The sequence below is a fragment of the Gallinula chloropus genome (genome assembly GCF_964237585.1).
Source record: "Gallinula chloropus genome assembly, chromosome: 9".
In the NCBI taxonomy this organism is placed as follows: domain Eukaryota; kingdom Metazoa; phylum Chordata; class Aves; order Gruiformes; family Rallidae; genus Gallinula; species Gallinula chloropus.
In genome coordinates, this window is record NC_140094.1 from 19561995 (window position 1) to 19582151 (window position 20157).

At 39.0% G+C, this 20157-nt stretch overlaps 1 protein-coding gene across 1 annotated transcript in view; it reads right to left on the minus strand.

The window, feature by feature from the left end:
• IQCH (IQ motif containing H) overlaps window positions 1-20157 on the minus strand; it is a gene marked incomplete at both ends in the record, with an annotated part of 65380 nt that overhangs the window by 22228 nt on the left and 22995 nt on the right. Inside the window, 4 exons of the mRNA XM_084268260.1 lie at window positions 7810-8001; window positions 9898-10170; window positions 14189-14364; window positions 16667-16750. Coding sequence (XP_084124386.1) covers window positions 7810-8001; window positions 9898-10170; window positions 14189-14364; window positions 16667-16750 — 725 coding nt within the window. The remainder of the gene's footprint in view (window positions 1-7809; window positions 8002-9897; window positions 10171-14188; window positions 14365-16666; window positions 16751-20157) is intronic.

The window sequence follows — 20157 nt, forward strand, 5'->3', positions numbered from 1 at the left end:
CATACCGTTTATACAGTATATCCTTTACATGGCGATCAGTGGAGCTCTGATAACTTATTCCAGCTGCCTTGACATGAATTGGTCCAGCCCAGCATATTCCTCTGTTCTCAGTGACACCAACACACATGGCAATACTGGAAGCATCAAGTGACTGCTGTCTGACTGTCCAAATAACTTTCATTATTTCCTATTTTGCACACTAAACTGATTTGACTTTTTTTTTCCCCCCTAATTCAGACAGGTACACGGTGGCCAGAGCCACAATCTACAGTGCTGAACAAAGCAATTTGAGAAGTTTATAAAAATAGGAATGCTTTTGGAAGTGGTGCACCGAATACCCTTGCTACTTGAAGCTTGCGACCTGATTTAAAGCCCAGGCATTTAATTGTTAACTGCAAATTTTAAAATTAAAAAGTGCCAATTTTGCTTTCCACGAGCTGGAAAAGTATGTTCTGATAGAAGGTAACATCATGTAAAACAGCCATCATTACCAAGTAACACAAATGTTTTTTGTATGTAAAATTGCTTTGTAAAATATTTGCTCCATCTGCTGAAAGTAGCAAAGACAATTTTCCCCGATAGCTAATGGCCCATTTCAGCTGTATGGCAAGCGATTCACCGTGGCTGCGACTTGCATTAAGTAGAACGGCTGAAAACAGTGCACAGAATTCTCCACTTATGTAGTATTATCTACTCACTGCTTCCTGAGAGCCCGTCCCTCATTATCACGGCCTTCGCTTTGGATCAGCACACAGGACCGGGGTTGCTTTGACTCGAGAGGCTTTTTGTCAAACTGAGGCACATATGCTATGCTTCAATACAAAAGCACAAAACAGCCACTTTCCTTGACTACAAGAACAAGGAGGTTAGTTCTCTTTCAACTTTCCAGCACTTAAACTGCTGTTCCTTTTTTCACACCACATGGGGCCATGGGTTTCTCTTCTGGCTCATGCTGTCACTCCGCACGCTGAGGATTTCAAAATATAAAGATCAAGCACTTCTTTTAATTCTAAATTCAACTACATGCACACACACAAATAAAGCAGGAAAAAAAAAAAACCCAAACACTGTCCAGGTCCAAAAAACCCCTCCGGATTGCTTTTCATTGTACACTTTGCTATTTACCATACCTCTATTGAAAAGCACATGTTTACATTGTGCCCTGAACTGCTTCAGCATCTGCTAACAGACCAATAAAAAAATAAATAAACCAGGATTGTTTAGAAAGAGAGATCCTTTCTGTTTCCTCTGAACGCTCCTGAACAGGCAGTGGCAATACGCTGCGAGATCCCTCTGCGTGGATGTCATCTTGGAGAACAATGTATGTGGGGAGAATCAAATATAAAATCACTACTGCCAAAAAATCAGAAAGAAAATGGGTCTTGAAAGCTCTGTGAGCTCGTTAAGTAATTCTGCATCTTTATGCACAGCAAGGTAATGTGAGATTTGGACAGTTTGATTAAATAGTTTGCTTTATCAATTAAAAAAATACTCCATGTGCATTGCTATTTTATGCATAAAAAGCATGTCCCTTGCAAGGTTGCTGCCTTTGCTTTTCAAGGATCCCTGCATCTACCCTCTGAGCAAAGAAAACGTAACATTGTCATAATCTTCAAATTTTTTTCTTAAAAAAAAAATTAAATCACACATTTATTTCAAATGCAGCGTTTGTTAAGTTCAGGATGTCAATCCTCATTACCAAATGAGATAAGTCACATTTGAGCCCATCTTTTTTGTGTTTTAATTAGATCTCTGCAAATGCACAAACGATTGAGATGTCCTCAGATTAACGATATCTTCCTAACTAATTTATTTTTCTCTTTCAGTCTCTAAACATTTTGTTCACTTTTATTCCCTTGCCTTGGCTTGTATCTCTAAAGAAAGGGTTCTAATGAATTCCAATCCAGTGATTTCAAGAAGAAAAAATGCATCGTGTAGATAATCCACAGTCACTTCCCTGGAATTTTATCTAAATTGCTGAGCAGTAATGCTGAGAGAATTGTCAGGCAAAACCCACGTTGCCTTTCACAAACAACACACAGTTAAAGCTCTTTTATTCTTAGAGTTGCCTATGTGTTACTTTTTGGATTTTAGCAAAATAAACATTTTTAAAATAATCCAAGCAGGCATTTTATTGGCTGTGATAACATTAACGGATTTCAGATTTCTTTAGTGCTCTTGCTTTATCCTCTCCTTCCACACTGTTATTGCTACAAACTGGCACTTAAATTCAATTGATTCAAAATATTCTGGATCCATATGGCCTAAAACCCTGGAGCTGAAGTTCTGATATTGCCTCACTGCTGTTTTCTAGCATTTGCCTCTACTCCAGTCCCCAGATGGTGGAAGTAACATTTAAACCTCCTTTCCTCTGCCTTGTACAATAGACCTTGGCACCATTTCAACTGTTTACTCCGGTAATTAACAGCACTGATACCACAACAATTACAACTCCTACAATCTTAACACAATAATGCTATGAATTAGTGAGAGCTAATGGCTGGAAGGTATAGTGGTTCCAGACTGCGAGATCTGTGCATTTTTAGAATAAAATAAAAGGTACAAACAGCACGCTTGCGGTAGACAATGATTACCTAGTAATTAGTTTACACAAAGCTTCCTATTTAATGGCAAAACGCTGTAATTAACGCGTGACAGAAAATCAAAGGGTACTTTGTAAGCATATGAAAAATTAACACTGCAGGCCTATAGCTTTATGTACTGATTAGAAGCATATTAAATCAATAGGACATACAAACCAACAGCTTGCATATCTGATGCTTGCGAGGCTTAGGAATGGATATCATGGCTTTAATTTAACCAAGGGATGCAATTAGCAGGCTTTATTTTAGTTAAGATTTGCGAATCACCTGAAACATCACCACGGCACCTACACTCACGTATTAATAATCTGAATAAGAGCACTAGGGGCTGTTTGTAAGTGCAGTGAATATTTAAAGTATTAAGAATATATTGCTGATGGAGCACTGCCCCTACTAGGCAAACGACTTGCAGCCGTATTGCTTTATAGGTAATCAATTTCCTAAGTCTTTGGGTTCTCTCTCTCTTTTCCTATTAAACATTATATCAGCTAGCAGAAATTTTAAAAGCCTGTCAAAATGCTGTAAAACCCATCTTCTGTTTATCTGTCAGAGTTTCTGGCCCTCTTCAGGCTGAAAAAAAATACCACGCCTGCAGTTGCATGTGTATAAACAGCAGCAGCAAATGCCACCTGCTACAGAACCCCCTCAGTAGACTTCAGGTACTATACTAGGAGTAATTCAATTGCTCCCAATTTATTCCAGTTCCAGTAATATTTGTAGCACTGCCCTGGAACAAAGGTGGTGGTGTTACAAACAGCAATCAGAGAGGTGAAAATGAGACCAGGGAGCAGAAAGGAAAAAAACCCATAGTTAGGAAGCTGTACTGTGTTCCAAGATGTGCTGGCAATGCCATGGTTCTAAAATTTGGCAGTATTATGGTGGGGTTTTAGGTTGGGCTGTTTATAAGCTCTTTACTTTGGATTCCTCACTTCAGTAAAAAGCCAAGATGTGGTATGTAAGCTTCAGGTTTGTTAGAGTGAATGCAATTCCTTCAACCAGGTTAAAATCTCCCCACTGTTCCCGATTTTCAGATAATCACAAAGTTTATTTATTACTTATGATGGTATTTTTGAAAGTTGGCCCAAACATTTTAAGTGAAAGGAACAGCCAGCATTTTGCATCACTTTACCTTGGCCTTCGAAACCATAATTTTCCAAAACAGTGTCTGCAAATTACTTTATGCAACTCAGACCAATAGCTGCATTTTCCAAAAGATTTTGATTTCCTCTTAGACATCTTACTGAACTAACCCAGACATAGTCTGTAAGGAAAAGAAACTGTGACAAAATACTGTGACACGACCGGAGGCAGTAAGATTCAGACATTAACATTTAAAACAGTAGGCTGCCCAAGCACAGGAAATGGCTTTTCTTCTTCTACCTCAGATATTTAATGGAGAGTTTTAAAATGGTTGTGTAGCTATGGCCAATTATAATGGCTTATTGAGAGAATATTTGTTGCTTGGTTTTGTGTGTATTGTTCTATTCTTGTATTTTTACTTCTTTATGCCCACACTTCTCTGTTTTACTGTTTTCAGTCTGATCTTCATTATCTTTAGGATTGCTGCTAGGTAAACTCACCTCATGTTGCTGGTCCTGGTGGTTAATTAAAAGTTGCAATGTAATAAAAGATAATTCTGAAATTAATTTGATTAGTAATTTATTCTAGTGATTTAGAAACTATTTAGAGTTCTGCAGTTACACAAGAGGATGGGATTGCCACATAGTCCTGTATTATTTTATGGAAAAGGGGGGAGAGAGTTAAAAGAAGGCAAAAGGCAGCACTAACAGGAAGGGAAATGTTACCCTTCCTCTAAAAGGGAAGATGACCACCAGTGTTTGGAGAGTTTGAGGTAGCAGTTTGAGTCTAAAGATTCAGAGTTGTAGACATTGCACACTTTGATAGCACGGTGTCTGTTCAAAAAGTAACAACAGGCACCAAATATTTGCTGTAGACCACTTTTCCACCAATCTCCACCTCTAATTCTGAGTGGGAACCTGAGCATCTTTCCTCAAGGTCACACAAAAGCAGCTGTGCAGGGTCTGCTCAGCCCTGAATCCTCCTCTGACAGTAGTCACAAGTGGCTTCTCAGGAACAGTATGAAAACAGAGCAAGCATATCATTTCCCAGATACTCTCCCAGCCTCCAACAATTTGCAGCTCAGAATCCCTCTAGGCCAGAGACCGTCTCAGCAATAATAGTTAAAAGTTTTCTATTCCAGGAATTCGTAGAGTCTCCCAGCAAGGGTGTCTATAAGCACAGGTGAGATTTCCACAAAACCTGAACTCCTGACTTTCAACAGGAGATACCCAGCTGCTTAGCATACTTTGGAATACCAGATACTAATATGTATTGTATTATATCCTCTAGATATTCCAAACAGGCCCTCACACAATTGCCCTGCTGCCTCTTACTCTAGTAGTAGCAGAAGCACATTTTTTGCCATGCACAGACTACCTGAAGCTTGAATTGATACAGAAAATAGGTTGGAAAAAGCATGAAAGGCACAGGAACATTTTACACAGCACGCGTGTCTTAAATGCACATGTCAAACAGTTACAAACCTGTTAATTTATTTGCTCCCTACAGGAGCCATTCACATTACAAGAAGCAATTGAGGTGCTAAGGTGTCCCAGGACTCACTGATCTTTTTGCAGGTAACTGGGGCCAGGTCCTGATACTCTTTTTCACATGGGAGAAATGTCCCACAAACGGCCTCCCGATTGCCAAGCGTGTGCTTGTGGAGATGACACTTCTCTTGATATTCAATATCACTACAATCTGGGCTTTGGGATGAAATTTTTTATATGCTGACAGACCTCAGCAGTGCACAGTGGGATGAAGGTCTTAGAGATATTCAGCATAGTTTGTGAATTCAACCCTTTATGCAGTAGTAAAATAATTGTTCAGATAACTCAGTTGCTGCATTAAGTTAACAAGGTAAAACACATCAATAATCCTGCCCTGCATTTTTGTTTCTCCAACGTTGTGTTGAAATGAGGAATGCAAAAACAGCCTCATTTTCAGATGGAATAGATTTTAACACAGTTCAAACTCAGAAAACTGCATTATTTTTAATCTGTTGCCTACTACATACCAATGAGGAAAATCTGGGTATCGTGTCTTAAACTGCTATGCAAATGATGCTATTTGTAAGTATTAACATAATTTAGTGCTTACAGTCATGTTCTCATTTCTAATAATTCTACCAGAATGAAGACTCTTTTCACTGTACTCTTAGCCTGCAGGATAGTCTTTCATCAAGAAGCTGAATTTTTTAATAACCTGCCAGCATACGTTTTGTGTGTGGCAGCCTCTGCCGATGACACAATGTCTTCATTATCAAAAGAAACAGGTCTACATACTGTAATAGGACATTAAAGCATGCCTGTGCTCATAAACTAATGCTTTGATGTTTAAATGTGTATCATTACAATAGTATTCCTTAACAAAGGATGATTTTAATCCTCTGCTCTCAATGGTACTACTCGGTGGAGACTGCAATTCATTATCTATAAGGAAGGTCTCCCGTTCTAAAAAAGAGAGCTAAACTTGGAAGGCACAAAAATTTGAGCACACAGATTCAAAGACAACATCCTGAACAGCAGCAAGTTTCATGCTTTGCCAAAGCTCACTTCAACACTGCTCTGGATTTAGGGAAGCTTTTCCTGCTGATTCTAGAAAACTAGACCAAATACGTTACTCTGTGTATATTATTTTCCAACTTCCAACAGATGTTTATGTTTAAGGGCTTCTAAAGGGTTGATCCGTGGTTGCATCAAAGCTCAATGTAAATGCAGTATAGAAGGCAAGCAAAAGAAAGCCAGTTATCATGATGTTCTTTATGCAGAGTCATTTAGCCACAAAAGAATTAAAACACTACTACTAACACTAGGTAACACCACTTACTTAAGGAATTTATACTGGCAAAGAACTAGACATGATGAATCACATCTTCTGTCTCACTGAGGTGGTGGGAGTAGGACCTGGATATAATCTGTTAGCTCTGTGTCCAGGGGAGCTCAGCGGACAGAGGATCCTCCCACTGGCAAAGTCTATAATTTAAACCCTTTGACTTGCACAGTGAGGGATCTTCAGCAGATCAGTGAAATCAGCCCTTCAGCTTTATGTGATAAGCTCTGTTTTATAACATGGGGTTATTTTGTAGTTGTCAAATGCAATGGAACTGTAATCAGTGCAATTTGAAATTTTAATGTACAGTATAATTCAATCAAACAAAAATTTCAAAACAGTTTTGATTGAATTAAAAAAAATCAAAAGAGCTATAATGAGTAGTTTATGTAAATTAAACAATTCTTTCTGGATACATTCCTTCTGGCTTTAAAACCATTACATTAGGAATGAATTTGGCACAATATACAGAAATATCAAATGCTTATTGAAATTAACACATTTAAATACCAATGAATATTTAAACTACAAATAGTTCTCTGAATGCCAGAACTAATGAAGGCTGGTTTCATATGGATTTTTCTGCGATGGAAATCTATCATCTTAGAGCCTCTCTCAATCATGTGGAGTTTTAGGAATCTACTAATGCAGGAGTCCATGCTATGCTATTTCCCAGAGTGAAGTATGGGTAAGATCTCTCCTTACCTAAACCTTCACTGTAAAGAAAGGTGCAGGAGTCTAATGATCTCTGAGACCTCAAGTGTTTCGTCTTAAACAGCTGAAAGCAGCTCAGATTTAAAAGTTAGTGAGGAAAAACGTACAGGAAATATAATCCTTAGAAAAGCAAGTTAATAAGTAACTGGGCTTGTATGTAGTTTCAAAGGGATTAGTACTGTTCAACTACATTAGCCCAACATTTTGTTCCAATAATTCCAAGGTTCTATAGGGTCTACCACCTGCAGACTTTCATTTATATATATCCCCACTTTGGATAAAAGCACTGTGTAAAATGTGCACATTATTGCATATGAACCAAGTGTTACGACACCCAATTTACTCCCCAGTTGGATGCCAGGCATTCTTTCATATTTTGGAATACTGGAATATTGGAACTGTTTTATTTGTGTTGCTGTTACCCATTACTTTGTACAATCCAGTACAGGCTCTGTAGTATCAACTCTTACCGAAGACTTCAGATGAAACCTCAGAGAAAAGATTTCCTGTGAGAAGAACCCCAGTGGACTATTAAGCAGCCATGTTGACAAACAAGACACCCTGCTCCTTTGTTACTTACACGTGCCCACTTCTGTCTCCATATCTCAAGGCTGTATCTCTGACGCTCCTTTTGAACCCAGTGGTAGCATTTCAAATGAGAGATAATGTCACAGTAGGCAGTGCCATTTCCTCCAGATTCATCGTTCACTTTAAACAACCAGCGCTGCACTTCCATATTGTCAATGATCAGCTGGCTGAGAACACTCATCATCTGTGGAGCAACGAGACAAAGAGATTTTGGGCTAGGACAATATGAAATCGTTCCGTGACTTAGACTTCTGGTTCTCAAAAGGATTTGAGCTCGACCTTTATCTTCTAACTAGGTTTTCTGTGTTCTCAGAGATGCTTGTGTTGTTACAATTATCTTGGATCCTTGGCAAAATCAACCCTGAACATTTTTTGATGAAGAATTTATGGCCTTCATCCTATTCTTGAGTCTACTCCAAGCAGCAACAGAGCGCTTTGGGTGGTCAACAGAGAGAAAAAGGCCTGTCCGATTAGGATCTTAGTTTTTGGATAATCAGTACAGCCCAATAAATGTTTGTGACAAGGAGTAACATGGGATGGACTACACTATTTGCAAAGCCTGAGAAATAATTGTGCCAGATTCGAACACCAGCCAAACATCTGTGAAATTTTCCTACTGGAGAGTACATTATATGGTTACAAATGTATGAAGGAGTTACCAGGCAGGCTTTATAAAAATGCTAATTATTTATTTGTGTATGTACACAGATTTAAATGGCTTTAAAATGCCTTTTGCCCAGCTGGTGTAGTATGCAATTAGCTTCTTAGAATCTGCAAATGCCTTCAAACCTGGTAAAAGTATTACCAGATCTTGTTGCATTGGCTAGAGCCTTCTACACTTTTACACAGCAATTTTTGGGATTTCTGTTTATTTTTTTTCTACTCTTGACGTAAAATACAACTGCATGTGTGTTCCAGATGCTATTATTTGGGGCTTTTGAGAATCCCATAAATGTGTTTTTCTTGATGACTCCCCTACAGTAATGAACAGGATCAATAATATCGTAAGGACTGTACCAATCATAAAGAATTATGTGCTATCTTTAAATGAAAATTGAATTGTGCTTTAATATAGCGTCACCTTGCTCTGATTATTTAACCTAAAATGTCAATATTTCATACAAGCAAACAACACAAGTAGAACTTCCATAACACTGTAGCATGAATCAGAATTATTAGATTAATATACATTATTTAACAATAAATCAAACAGTTGTTTTTCAGACCATTGATCATATATTTATTGCATTTACTATAGCAGTTGCAATATATTTGTGTGGCTTAGATTGCTTCCAGTGTTTAAGGTGATTAATAAAAAGCAAAGCAATGTGAAAAGCCCCTCTAAGAAGCAGGAATAACTAGAAACCATGGCACAGATTATTTTCCTGTATGAGATGGAGCACCACCATAGAACTTTTTCTTTTAAATCCATACGGCTCATACTTAGGCACACTGAAAAATGAGATTATAGACTTAAATACTGAGGCACTGGCTGCAAAATAAACACATGTAAACTGAAGACAGGACAGAATAATCTTGTGCCTTGTAATTTCATTTGAGTAGTATTTGTTTTCTTCTCCCTGGTCGGGCTAACAAGGTAGGTGAATTTAGCACTGATAAGCCAGGTACCAGGTGAAGTTCCAGCTGCAGATATGTTCAATGAACGTCAATTTGCATCATATGACTTCCTAAGAGGAAGAAATTTTCCCTTCATCAAATACTTAATTTTCCCAGAAATCCCTGTTGTATTTTCAGGCACTAATAAAGCTCCTGTTAATTTCACTGAGGCCATGACTTCATCCATGGAGCTGCAACACAAACCATTTGAAATAACTGGACCAAACACCCTTAGGTATTCTCCAGGAAGAACATGAAGATTACCAGAACAATCCCTGACTAGGATACAAATTGCATTTAATTGGTCAGATAGAGCCAAAAAAGAAGACAACCTCATACATGATTTAATCAAACCCAGTTAGGGTCGAATCAATACGGTCACTGCAATCGTACCAAGTTTGCATCCTATCAAGGGTAAACAGGCATCTGCATGTCAACACATCCCAGAGCACATCCCACTTACCTGGTCATCGTGGTAGATGTCAGCTTCTCCAGGAGGGGTTGGCACACCAGCACTGGCAAAAATTCGTCTACTTCCAGACTTGGTACTGTAGAGATGAGCCACTTCTGGCACCGAGCCTAATACAGGCACATTTAGCATGTCAGCCACTGCTAAATCATCTTTGTGGGGAACCCCTCCAATAATGTAGGCATCTCTGCTCTGGATAAGAATTTTTATTCTTTTGATTGTCTTGGGACTGTACTTCAGCAGAGTGGCTAGGCACATGTGATGCTTCTGTATAAAGATAACATTATTCTTGTTAAAAGGTGTTCTTTTCTATTCCATGAACCTAATTTATAATGTTGCACACAATAAATACATTATTAATAGCAGGCTGGGTTATGACCTATCCTGTAGCTTAGCAGTTTAAATTGATAAAAGCTGTTGGGGTGAGGCTCCATAATCGTGCACATCTTTAGTGTGTTGGAAATGGGCTCACTGGGAATAGAACTAATTACTACACATCTGTATTTATTTGATCCATGCGGAATTATCCTTCTGTCAGTCGGCAGAGAGGCTGGTGGCCTTTGGATAATAGTGATTCATCTCAGCAACACTTCTGGCATGGTTTAACTCTAAAGCTCCTAAAAATCAATACAAAAATGAAGAAAAACCCCTATAGCAGAGAATGTATTTCACCATACAGTTCAGCAGTATTTTAAGCGGTTCCCTGAGAATAAACCACTTTGATTTACAAAAGCTTTCACTGATCACATTAAATTACCAGGGATATACATTTCCATTACACAGGAGTTCTGAGAGCTACTGTAAACGCAACTGCGGTGTGCTCCAAAGAGAGGGTAGTAGTTTTCTGTTGTTGCATAAAGTCCCAGGGTTTCAACTTTCTGGAAGGAATTTTTCATTTCTTCTAAAAAAAGAAGCTGTATTGCTGAACAAGCTGCGCATGTCAGATGCTATAACTTCTAAATTTAAACTAAGAATATTAGTCATGGCAGGTGAAACCTCAAAATATATTTTCTCCCACATATCCTATACTTGGCCTGCAGATTACTTGGTTATCCTTCCAAATGTATAGAGGTGCACTGAGGTTGAGGCAGACAGGGACAGACATCAGGCAGAAATAATACAAGAGACATCCACTGTGATAGACTTCCATAAAAAAAAAATCATAATTTCAACAAGGATGAAATCTTCACATTGCAATTTCATCTAATTTAGGCCCTAGTCAGGAAAGCATTCCTCTTGGGATAGTGTAAATACTGGGTTTGCTAGGGATTTCCAAGGCAAGAGAACCCAGAACATTTTCCTTCAAGGTCCTGGATGCTCCTTCACAGGGACCACAAATCCCAACTCCACTACTTGGATGAGGACAATGGTGGAAAAGGAGATGGGGGTGCCCCTAGAAGTAGACAACAGGAATCCCTTGCTTTCTCATACCAAACACACCCACGCTTCTTTGTAAAGTCTCAGGCATACTATAAGGACACTGAAGATCTAAGTCAGAGGAATAAGATCCTCTTCCAAAGTTCTAGTAGGATAAAGGGAGTCACCAAAGTATAAGGGGAAAAAGAAAACCAAATGAGTCTCCTGGAGTCTTTTTCTTTCTGTTAGTTTTAAAACCAAGAGTTTTAATGTTCTGATTCATTTGTTTCCTTTCTCCTGAGCACTGGTATAAAAGCAGGGAGCTGGCCTGGTCTGCTGGTCTCGTGGCAGAGTTCTGCCATGTAGAGAACAGGATCAATTTCCAGCCCCGGTCACTTGCTCCCTGGGGCCACAAGTGGTGATGTAGGGACGAGATTTGCTTTGTGTCTCTCAATAATGGATTTTACAGTTAATTAAGGAGTGCAGGAAACAGGCTGTAAAATCTAGTTCATTCCTGCTTTGAGAGTGGTATTGCTGCCATGATATATAGTAGCGTGAGTGAAAGCGGGTAAAAGCAGGAGAAATGAGGGATCCTCAGAATTCCAGCACGACACTGCAAGGAGGAACAATTAGTAGCTTAATGAAAATGCTACATCTTCATTCTCAAGCCTGTTGATTTAACTTTTTTCAAACTTCTCAAGATCAGAGCAGCTGATGTTGGCATCAGCCTCGCCACAATGAGCAAAGCTACTGCTATGCTGTTCTGATATGCTGCTAGCTGAGAATCAGGGTAGCACAACCCTGTCTCAGAGGGTTTCACATTGCACCTGGATGCCCTGACTCACAAAATGCCTCAGGATAATGGTATAAGGACACCCTTTTCCCAGAGTCTCTCACTGCGCCCCCTGCACGGGGCTACCAGAGCCTGGGTGTCTTTTCTATGGATTTTCTTTCCATCAAGTTCTGACACAATAGCCAGGACGCTGGGTAAGGCTGATCTGTGCTTCTAGAGCTGCTCAAAGGAGCCTGCTAAGGTGACCTTCCAACCACATTTTCATGTGTTAGGAACAAACCTTAGGTACAGCAAAAGCTTTTCATTAAAATAACCCAGAAGAAAGATCCTTAAAAAGAACCTCTAAAGCTCTAACCCTTACAGAATAAATGACAGCTAAAATCCATGGTCACTGAAGCTGCTAGATGACTGGGATCAGTTATGAGCACAGATTTGTCACCACAAAAGACAGATTTCTTGGACACATCAGCATTCCACATCTGTGTGCACAGTGCAACCCATAGCCATGCAAGAACCATGGGGCCCTTGTGCATAAGGTTACCTCCCTACAAAGGCAGCTAACTTCTCCCAGTAAATCACAGCTATAGAATAAATAGTCACAAAGTTGCTCTTCACTTGGAAACTTCGCTTGGAACATTTTTCAACAGAAATCAGAATAGTGAAGGCTATGCACAAGGAGATGCTGCCTGAAAACAACCTGCTTCTACATTAAAACTACTTCAGCCAAATCACCCTGACCAAAGTCACCTGTGAAAGATATCGTCCATTCCCTGACAGCATGACCACGTTTAGCAGCACATCTTTTATCCATAATACGATGTGGTTTAGATGATACTTTTAGCATGTTTTATGTGAAGGCTCCTGATAGCTTCCGATATTTGGTAGTTAGTACTGGAAAAATAACCCAGTGTCCAGAGGAAAAAACAACTACAATTGTCAGATGACATTTAAAACAAAAAATATATCACTAGTATTTATCGAGGATTTACCATCCCAATAATTTTACTTCACAAGGTGAAGGCCCAGCACAGGCAGCTGTGATTCCTGTAGGTTTCCAGTATTCAGGTAAAAAGACAATACTAACAAAAAGCCAACTCCTAAAAACCCCAACATCATCTTGATACTTTATAACTTCAGAGAAAACAGAAGACATTTGTATCTACCGGATTCATTTTAACTACAGCTCAGACTCAGTGACCCTCCCTGTTCAGCAAGAGTTAAGCACTTCACTCAGGTATGTTTTCAGACAAGTTCAACAGAGAAGGATTCATACATAAAACAAGCATTTTGCTGAACAACGCACTATTATAGAAATACATTTGAGAACCAAGACAATTATGAAAAATAAAAGGCTTCATTACCTTCTAAAGCCGTTAGTTTCAATCAAAATACGGTATAACAAACACTAGTTCAAAATAACTAGAAGAGGGTTATTAATATATATCAAAAACAGGAGCAGGGCTTCAAGCATGGACTCCAGAGGTGTAAATGTACCACAAAGTTTCTTAAAGATCAAATCTCAGCTAAGACACTGTGGACTTAGTATTTACAATATAAAATTAGTCTCCTCTGTAAAGAGCCATCACTGCTCCACGGTATTTTCAGAAACACTGTATGTAGCATACATTCATTAACAGCTCTTGTTGGACCATGTTTTAGCACATGGATTTAAACCTGACTTGACAGGTTTGGAACTAATATTATTCCTGTATTGCCTAACCTAGAGCAGTTTGAAGTTCTGGTCTTTAAGAAGTTCTGCATTGGATTTAATTGCAAGAAGCACTACAAACACACGAATGATTGAATGCTGGGCTACCCCGAGACAAAGTCTTGAGTAATAAGAATGTTTTATTGCTATGATTTGCTTAGAGATATAAATCTATCAAGTTCCCAGTCCCAAGCATATAGTAAGAAGGGACAGTGGTCTGCAAATAGCCAATATAGGACTCTCACAAGTAAGCCTATAAAGCTAAACCGGGATATTTATTTCCAATGCTCTAACTAGTAGCCTAATCAGTAAAGCCTTAAACTTGCAATAATATTTCACTGATGTGTACCAGAGCGTTACAAGTTATAAAATTTCCAATTTAATTTTAATGCATCCCTCAAGCTGTAGTAATTAGAAGACAAACTCACAGGGAAGCTGTTTATAGCTTCAGGGGTGAGAATTTTGAACCTGTCCTGCAGGTCACCCATGTCCTCAGGGTTCCCAGATCTAACAGCTGCCTGCAGACCCAGGAGTTTATTGTAATACTGCAGTAACTCCTCACTCAGATGAAGGGGGCAGATGTAGATGACGTCCACGTTGGCATCTAAAACAAAGGGGCACAATGTTCATTACTGGGAGAAAGGTAGACTCCATTCAGAACAGCAATCCGATCATTTGCTAACAGCTTCCCTAAAAGAGCACTGGAAATAAAAATATCTGTAATTCCCAAATCTGAGCGGTTTAACTGCTTTTTCTGTGCTTCAGCATTTCTCTGAAGACAGGTCAGCAACCCAAAGAAATAGCTAGTTTTCAGAATCCAATCTGCAGAACATATTGGGGGCAGAATTTTGAAAGCATTGCAGGGGGATTTATATGCGCGACTCACATTAACATCAATGGGAATTGCCCACTGCTTTAAAAATATATCCCATTAACTCCAGTAAATTATAAAACTGAGCTATTAAGTTTAGAAAGCTGATGAAATTGCAATTTCATATGCTGCCTGGATTCTGCATGGCCCGTTCCCATTCTTGTCCTGTCCACATAAAAGCTCACGGTAGGGTACCATTAATAACTATTGCTGAGCGTGTGAGTGTGCAGATTAGTGACTTAAATACAGTGTGAAAATCTGGTTTTCTCTATGTGAAACAACTTGGGCTGAAAGACAGTGTATACACAAACACCTCAAGGTGTGAAAGGGAAAGTCTTTAATACATGGACAATTTGGAAAATGTTAACTACTGCACTCTTCTAAAACAATATTAATAAGGGAGCTAATGAATTAACTGCGCTTGCAACATTAATAGAGCACACTGCCAAAAAGCACTCCTAGATTTTGATCCAACTCCTGCTGAAATCAGTAGGAAGTCTTTCATTGTTGTTACTGGGCACAGGAACAAGAGCCCTGAAAGCGCCAGGGATAGCTGCTGTTACAAAGGAATGAATCAGAAGCAAAGCAAGCTTGGGACTAAGGGAACCCTGAGCCTAATGTTACAAAGGGGTAAGATACCCCACTCATACACTTTGTTTTGCTGTGCTGCTACAGGCAAGCAATCCCCATTAAAAATGTAAGGCCAGATTCTCAAGCGAAGCATTTTCGTAGTGCAGCATCCGACAGTCAGCCCTGTATCCAAAGCCCCAACAGAGCCTTTATATAATACAGTTCATTACCATCTAAGTTTTTAAAATAATTAAAAGAACAGTTCATTAGAACTGTTAGTCAATACTCTATGGCTTTTAGGCACTTATTCAGACTTGCAAAATGAGCCTGAAAATTTACCAGCTAGGGCACAAAAGGACTACTCACTGGTGTCAGCTGTAATGTGGAATGGACTCCACTGTCAAAACCATGTTTTACTACTCCTAGCACTGCCCTAGAAAGAGGTACACAAGTCTGTTTTGGACGTGGTGAGGGCTCCAGAGACAGATGAGCTAACAGGAGGTCACAACAAGCAAGGAAATCCTCTGGCATTATACAGAAAAAGAAAACGGATACAGTAAATATCAATGCTCATCTGCCAGGCACAGGTAAAGCTGCTGATCTGGTTAATAATTTAGTTGATGTTCAACTAGTTTGTGTCTTACTCATGGTCTATTTTACATGAACCACTTTAAAATCTTTGAACATGAAAAGTGATAAAGAATGCCTGTATAACGTGCCGACTTTGTCCCTTTAAGTTTCTAACTAGCATTTTAGAGACAACCCCCCCAACTATGTTAAAAAAATGGAAAAAACCCAAGGCTGTACTGTGGAAAACCAATATTAGCGCTGAGATAATATATAAAAGCAATTACATTATTATTTTAGGCAACGGTAAATTTCTGGATCTAATATATTTTTGTTACAAACTTACTAAATGGCATTTATAAAATAATAATGATACTGAAATAAACATGAATCATGTAAAGTATGTCATTCCAGGGAGCCAACAAAGTTGGTCATTGATGAATAATATTCCTCACTGCTTTGCTTAAAAGAGGACTGTCATTCTAGGGCAAACTTTTAAATGTGGATCTTTTGCCTCATTTACTGATTTTCTTTTTAAAAAAATTGGATTAAATAAGGGCTTGCTCTTTTCTAGCTCATCTTTCTCTCCATATGAGCCTGAATGAACACGAGCAGAATTAGCTACCTAATTTTGTAGAACACTAAACACTGTTGCTCGTTTGTGGTGCTCAGCATGCCACAGGATGAGGCTGCTTTACCTTATCACAAAGTGGGGAAGAATCAGCATGAGTAACATGGACAGAAGCAAAGGCCATAGCAGATAAATTACCTCTGAGCTTGTATATTCTCTATATTTAACATTAAGGCAAAAAGAAGGTCCTCATCAGTTGTTCTTTATTACTCACAATGACGGGCAAATAACGATCGAAAAATAGGCAGCCAGCAGCTCATAACATACCCAGTATGTCACACAGCCTTCCCATCTGCATGTTCTGTTGGACAGCAAGATCAGGAATATGCTCACGGATGCACTGGGAATATCCTGGAAAACAAGTAAAGCCCCCTCAGACCGTATTCAGAAACCCCCAATACACATTTGAAAGAAATCAGAATTTGGGATTGAAAAAAAGGAAGCTGCACTAAAAGTATTGCTATTCCCAAACATGGTAGAGCACTAATTATATCATCTTTATGAATTTATTTTTATTAGTGAACTGATGTAACGTTTTGGTTTTACAGCATGAGATTTTAAATACAGACCTAAACATTACAGAGCTTAAACATGTAGGCTGAGTATTTTGTTTGAGTCTTCTATGTTGCTGGCTATTTTTTTTTTTAAACACTGAAAAAATTGACACCATCATTAAGCAAGAATCCTGGTACGTTTTGTCCTTCACACAGATAAAAGGCAACAAAATCACTTCATTAAGGAGATGTCTCAGTGATACCTGATCGCTTTGTTGCAGAGGATGAATGAGTGGCAGCCTGCCTGAGCTTGGATTAGCTCTTTGGAGGTCAGGCTGCCAACTGATTGCCTACTCGCATTCAAAAAGACCGCAGTCAATGACATGACCACTCCAGCTATAATCTCTAATCCTGTAATTTTTGAATTCAGCTGACTCTAAATTAATCAGTGGGTATATATAAACACACACAACCACACACTGTGAGCTGCAATAGTTGGGATTAAATCAATGCAGAAATTCAGCCTGATATCCAGTGTTTGGCATAAAATCCTGACCAGTGCAGTAACAACATCTTTACAGTGTTCCCATATATCTGCACATTACCAATCACCTGAAAGTTCTGAAATACTTAGTTCAACTACAATCTGCTCACCATTTCAGTGCTTTCATTTTAAAAGACTGTAAAATAGTGGATCTGTGGATCTTCCAAGGCCATTATGAGGACAATTATTATAGGGAATCAGCATTCCAAGGTGCTGTGGCAATGACACCTTCCATGCAGGAGAGCAGAAGACAATAAAATACAGAGAAATGGAAACCACCAGTTTCACTTCTAGCAGTGTCATGTAAAACTTACATACTGTAGTTAGCACGATGGTACCAGGCACCTGCAGAACTACATCCATGCAAAGGATACTGATTCTTTTTGCCACTCTAACATTAAACCACAGTAATTTGGAAAAGCTTGTTCTGAAACTTTGGTCTCAAGTTCTCATTTTGGTCTCTTGGGTAGGGACCAATTTTAAGCTGCTACCGGTGCTTCCTAATCATATAGAAACATTTCCATTTCAAACATAGATGGCAGCTTATTTCCCTGTCCTAAACTGTCCTCTTGAAAACACATTTGTGTATCAGAACTAAACCTGGTCAGAAAAATAACATGCAAATATCACTTGGAATTAAGTGAAAGGAATAACAGTTAAAGCAGCAATTGAAGAAAAGTTAAAACCTGCATGTTGCTATGGTTCTGCAGAAACTCTACAGCATTATACTGACTACCAGGTGCACTTTTCTTACATATGTTAATAAACCATTAATTCACAATCTATTAGCTCCCATTGACATGACCCCATTAGATTTAATGAGAGGAATATTCACTCCTTGTGAATCATTCACCTTCCAATGGACGTCATGAACCACATTAATCCTCACACCTGATACATTCTGAACACTCTGTGCTTACATGGCCAGTCATCTGACAATGCTTATTAAAGGCAGAGCCTTAATAGTCCTTTCCTTGGAGTTTAAACAAGCTTCAACCCAAATGAATTACATATATTGTGATCACAGACTACATGTTCCAGTATACCTATAGCCTGGGACATCGTTTCTGGTTTGTGATGCACAGCTGGTTTATGCATCACTAACATTTTGTGCTAAAGCATATCAGATAAATTTGCATTTTCCAGAAGTGAAAGCTCCTACTTCAACAAACCGCTGCTGTCATCAATCTCTACCTGCAGTCTAGGTAAGTGAAACTCCAAATGGTGTCTGAAAACAGCCATGTTGACAAAAGCCAGCGATGCAGAGCACCTGAGGATATGGCTGTGTGGCTGCAGAAGGTGTCAGTGCATCGTGGCACACCGCTGGAGCTGCTCCATGTAAGGGTCAACCTTGCCAAGTGAAACCTAAGAATTTTGATTTCTCAGTCCAGTGGCACTGGAAGGACACTGAGCACCTTTCTCCTTCACAAGAGTTTGATGGTAGGGTATGTGCAATGACTGCAGTGGAATGCCCCCAGTTCACACAGAGGGAAACACAGGGAGAGTTACACCAGAACTAAAATGAGGGGTGTATGAATTAATGGCAAAGGGCCTGCTTTCTCCTCCCCTCTCAACCTCAGCCATGACCTAAACCCCTTTAACAGCCATTTCCTCCATATATTTTTCCTCCTCCAAAGTGTCTTCTCCCAGAGTCCACAACACATTTCAAACTTGCCTTTTTAAAAAAGTAGCAGTACAGGGCAGGGGAACATGACACGACAGTGTAAGTAGCCACAGGGTGATGTCTGAAGGGGATGGAGGAACACAAGCTATCTGTGATTCAGCCACCTTGTGCTTCCCAAGGCTTGGGATAGGTCTAATAAATAGTACCTACCTTTTCTCACTGTACTTGCACACCTACTGTTCAACTGGAACTGCTTTTAAAAAGGATTCATGTATCACACAAGAGGAAGCTTTGATAACTACACAGTAGGTTATACAGGGTGACAAATTTCACCTAGTGCAAATGTACTATTTGGGTAGAGAGAAAAATGTTAAATGATCTTGAAGCAACAGAATGTACTTTTTTTAGCTATACTAGAAATCCAAAGGTTTTGTTTTGGTGAAATAAATGGAAGCATTTGCTCCTCACAGTAGTTTAATTTAAGCCCTTCACCATCCCTTTTCCTGGATTATTTCCAGAAACCTGACAGGAATCTGAAACCGTTGTGAAAGTGAAAACTGCTGAGAAATTCACAGTTTTGAATCTATCTTCATTTGGCTGAATCCCACTTGCACGGGAAGAAAAATCAGACTCTGATTTGCCCTAAATGCTGAAAGTCAAGGAAGTAGAAGTAGTGAATTTCAGGCTCTATTTTTATTTACAAAACTGAACAGTGTATCATCAAACTGCTGTGTTTTGGTGTTTATCAGCTTGGTCCCAGCTCTTGAAATTCAGATACATCTTTATTAGCACCCAGGCTTGGACCTTAAAAAAAAAATCCTGCTGAAATCAGCTGTCATTTTGCATATTTAACTCTAAGACTGAATCAAACGTTACTTGATTAAATTGTCCAGCCTCCTAGAAATCCCCTCAAACAGATTTCTTACCAGTAACATTCCATACAGCAAAATAAATGTAGGTAAGGTATTTCAGGGCATTTAGCAGTTCTTTTTCAAAACTAGTATTACAAAACATGGCAGATGAAAAGCTTAATTGGAAAAGGCCTGAAAACAAAGTATACAATGTAATGCAGCATTTCCAGCTCATAAATGGGCCT